This window comes from Rhinopithecus bieti, unplaced genomic scaffold (genome assembly GCF_001698545.2).
Source record: "Rhinopithecus bieti isolate Rb0 unplaced genomic scaffold, ASM169854v2 scaffold_34451, whole genome shotgun sequence".
NCBI lineage: Eukaryota > Metazoa > Chordata > Mammalia > Primates > Cercopithecidae > Rhinopithecus > Rhinopithecus bieti.
The window spans coordinates 16,792-20,265 of NW_016814487.1; the positions used below are offsets into that span (position 1 = coordinate 16,792).

At 65.3% G+C, this 3,474-nt stretch overlaps 1 protein-coding gene across 1 annotated transcript; it reads left to right on the forward strand.

Annotated features, from left to right (window-relative positions):
* The first annotated feature begins 529 nt into the window (after positions 1-529).
* CIMAP1B (ciliary microtubule associated protein 1B) lies at positions 530-3,118 on the forward strand. Its single transcript, XM_017851283.1, has 7 exons — positions 530-1,061; positions 1,440-1,582; positions 1,776-1,979; positions 2,253-2,357; positions 2,484-2,605; positions 2,689-2,829; positions 2,981-3,118. Exons 2-7 carry the CDS (start codon positions 1,474-1,476, stop codon positions 3,059-3,061), a joined length of 762 nt encoding a protein of 253 aa, XP_017706772.1. The 5' UTR covers positions 530-1,061; positions 1,440-1,473; the 3' UTR covers positions 3,062-3,118.
* Positions 3,119-3,474: the final 356 nt, after the last annotated feature.

Consider the following 3,474-nt stretch of genomic DNA (forward strand, 5'->3'; position numbering starts at 1 on the left):
TTTTTTTTTTTTTTTTTTTGAGACAAGGTCTCACTCTGTCACCCAGGCTGGAGTCTAGTGGTGGGATCACAGATCACTGCAGGATCCAACTCCCAGACTCAACAGATCCTCCCACCTCAGCCACCGACCCCATAGCTGGGACTACAGGTGTACATCATCTCACTCAGCTAATTTTTAAAGTTTTTTTTTTGTTGAAATGGGCCTCACTGTATTGCCCAGGCTGAGTTTTCTTCCTCCGCTTCCTTTTTTTTTCTGAGACAGTGTCTCACTCTGTCGCCCAGGCTGGAGTGCAGTGGTGCGATACTGGCTCGCTGCAAGCTCCACCTCCCAGGTTAACGCCATTCTCCTGCCTCAGCCTCCTGAGTGGCTGGGACTACAGGCGCCCGCCACCACGCCCGGCTAATTTTTTGTATTTTTAGTAGAGACGAGGTGTCACCTCGTTAGCCAGGATTGTCTCAATCTCCTGACCTCATGATCCGCTCGCCTCGGCCTCCCAAAGTGCTGGGATTACAGGCGTGAGCCACCGCGCCCGGCCCTCTTCCTTTTTTTTTACATTTTGTTTGCCTAGAATTGTATTTGATTGTAACCAAATCATGTGTCATATCTGTTTTTCAATTTGTATGATTATTTTGTGGCCCAATACATGATTGTTTTTTGCGAATGTTTCATGGGCTTAAATAGACAATAAATCATCTCTCTACACATAATTAAATGGAGTGTGTGCTTTGCATTATTCAATTCCTTTATTCCCATCCTAGCTTTTGTCTGCAGATTTGCCTAGTTCTAGAATGGGTATACTGAAGCTTGGGTAAGGGTGAGGCCAGCGTTCTGGGGGGTTCAGCCTACTGTCCCACCCGTGCCACAGAATCCACGGAGAGGCCCAGCGGCCGCACAGGGTGGGGGCGAGGGGGGAGGCGGAGCCAGGTTGGGGAGGGTAGGCAGTCAGTGCGGTTGCCAGGAAGCGGGAAAGAGCCACAATGGGGTCTGGGAGGTGGGCGGGGCGGAGCGGGGGTGTCCAGCCACGTCGCTTTGTTTTCCCACAACGGGAGCCACCACAACAGGTCAGTGCACCTCGGGGCCTCCCCTCGGGGCACCGGATCCCCCACACCAGGCCCTCCCCAGGGCACCCTTTTCCAACACCACGAAAATCTCCTGCCCCCACCCCGCCCCCAGGTGATGCCCTTCACCAAGTCTGGGTCTAAACTTGGCCCCCGCGAGCTCACGTCCCTACCTAACCGCCTGGAGTCCGGGTCATGGTCCTGGACCCGCTCCCGGCCCCACGCCACGCACAGCCGGGCAGGAAGCTCGCGTTTGTTTTGCTGGCGCCAGGGATACTGACCAGGCCCCGCCCCGCCGCGCGCTAATCCCAGGGTAGTGGGAAAGTGCGCTCCCCAAGAATTTGGGGTGGAGGGGCCGCGGCCACCGCCTTCTGTCCGCAGGTGCTGCGAGCCGTAAGCGCCCCCCACCCGCGCTATGGGCTCGGACGCCTGGGTGGGCCTTTGGCGGCCACATCGGCCCCGCGGCCCCATCGCAGCGCACTACGGAGGCCCCGGGCCCAAATACAAGCTGCCGCCCAACACCGGTAGCAGGGGCGGGCCCCGGGATTGAGGGGTGGGACGGTGCCTGGGGGAGGGAAGGGGAAGAGACCACGGAGGTCTGCGCTCGGGGCTGAACCGAGCCTGCTAGGGGTAGAGGGGTCTGTGCCGGAGGAGGATCCGTGTCCCAGACGGGGGTGGGGGCTGGGCCCGGCCAGGCGCTGACTCGGATGCTCCCAGGCTACGTCCTGCATGACCCGTCGCGGCCCCGCGCCCCCGCCTTCACCTTCGGCGCGCGCCTCCCCACGCAGCAGACGACGTGCGGCCCCGGGCCCGGCCACCTGGTGCCCGCCCGCATGACCGTGGGCGGCCCCGACGGCGCCCCCGCCTACTCCATCTACGGCCGCCCGCGCCGCTCAGCGCCTTTCCTCACTCCGGGACCTGGTCAGGACCCCCGGGACCCTGGCCACTCAACGCCGAGCTGCCTCCAGGGAGGCCCACCTGGGAACCCCCCATCTGAACCCCGAGTCCCACTCAGATACCCTAACACCGCATAGTCGGAACCTCCATATCCGGGTCTCAAATCCCAAACCCCGAACCCCAAGGGGCTTTGACCAATCGTGGCTCAGATTCCCCCCTAGTCCCAGGACCCCATCTCGGGTACCCACCAGGCCCCCACCCAGTTCCAGTCCCCCACACCCTTGATCCGCCCCGCAGGCAGGTACTTCCCGGAGCGAGCCGGGAACGCGACGTACCCCAGTGCGCCTCGGTACACCATTGCTCCCCGAAACTGGGGTGTCCAGGCGGAGCAGCAGAGCCCAGGTGAGGCCAGAAAGGCCCATCCCAGCACTGTGGGCCTTCCCACTCCAAACCGGGGACCGCCCTCCGGGAGCTGGGACCACCCTGTCCACGGAGGCCCACTACCCCCGAGCCCTGCCTCCTCCCCAGGTCCCGGGGCCTATACTGTGCCCTCGCTCTTGGGTCCGCGCGTCATCGGCAAAGTCTCCGCCCCAACTTACTCCATCTGCGGCCGCAGAGCGGCGGGCAGTTTCTTCGAGGACCTCAGCAAGGTGGGGGAGGGGCCGGGGCGGACGCAGGGGTCCCTGGTCCGCGGCAGCGGAGGCGGCAGTCAGCACCCTCTGCCCTCCCGCAGACCCCAGGCCCCTGCGCCTACCACGTCGTGAGCCCGGGCGTCTACAAGTCCCGGGCCCCCCAGTTCACCATGCTGGCGCGGACTTCGCTCCCCCAAGACAACACTCAGAAGCCAGGGCCCGCGGCCTACAACGTGGATCAGGTGGCCTGGAGTCCAGGGTCAAGGGTCAGAGTCAGGGGAGTGGGGAGGGCCTGAGGTCGGAGTGATGGGATCAGGGTCCCCGGGGGTCCAGGGGTCCCGGCGCGGAGAGGACGCCGGCCCCGCGAGGTCAGCGGTGTCTCCGGGCCCGCAGCACCGGAAGCCCCGCGGCTGGAGCTTCGGGATCCGACACTCGGACTACCTGGCCCCGCTGGTGACCCACGCGGACACCTGACCTGCCAGGCGGGAGCGGCCCCACACTTGTTTGCTTAAAGTCTGCGAGTCCGCATCGTGTCCGCCTCTCTCTCTCTCTGCGCGTCCCGGGGCAAGGCCGGGGCGGAGCCGGGGCTGGGGCCGTGTCCCAACTCCGAACGCAGCAGGGCGGGGCCCGAGCGTCGGGCGAGGCCGGGACTCCAGCGCTGCGCCGCGTCCGAACGTGGAGACCCCACCGAGGGCGGGAGGGGGACTCCCGGGAGCCGCAGACGCCCGAGGCCCACGCCGCGCGGGACCGGCCAGTGATCACTCCCGCCGACGGCCCCGGGCCCCGACGGCCCGGAAGTCCCGCGTGTCCGGGGGCACCGGGGGATCGGCAGGGGCGCGGCGCGCGAGGCTTCCCCGGGGCGGCGACTGCTGAGCCCCGCCCGCCAG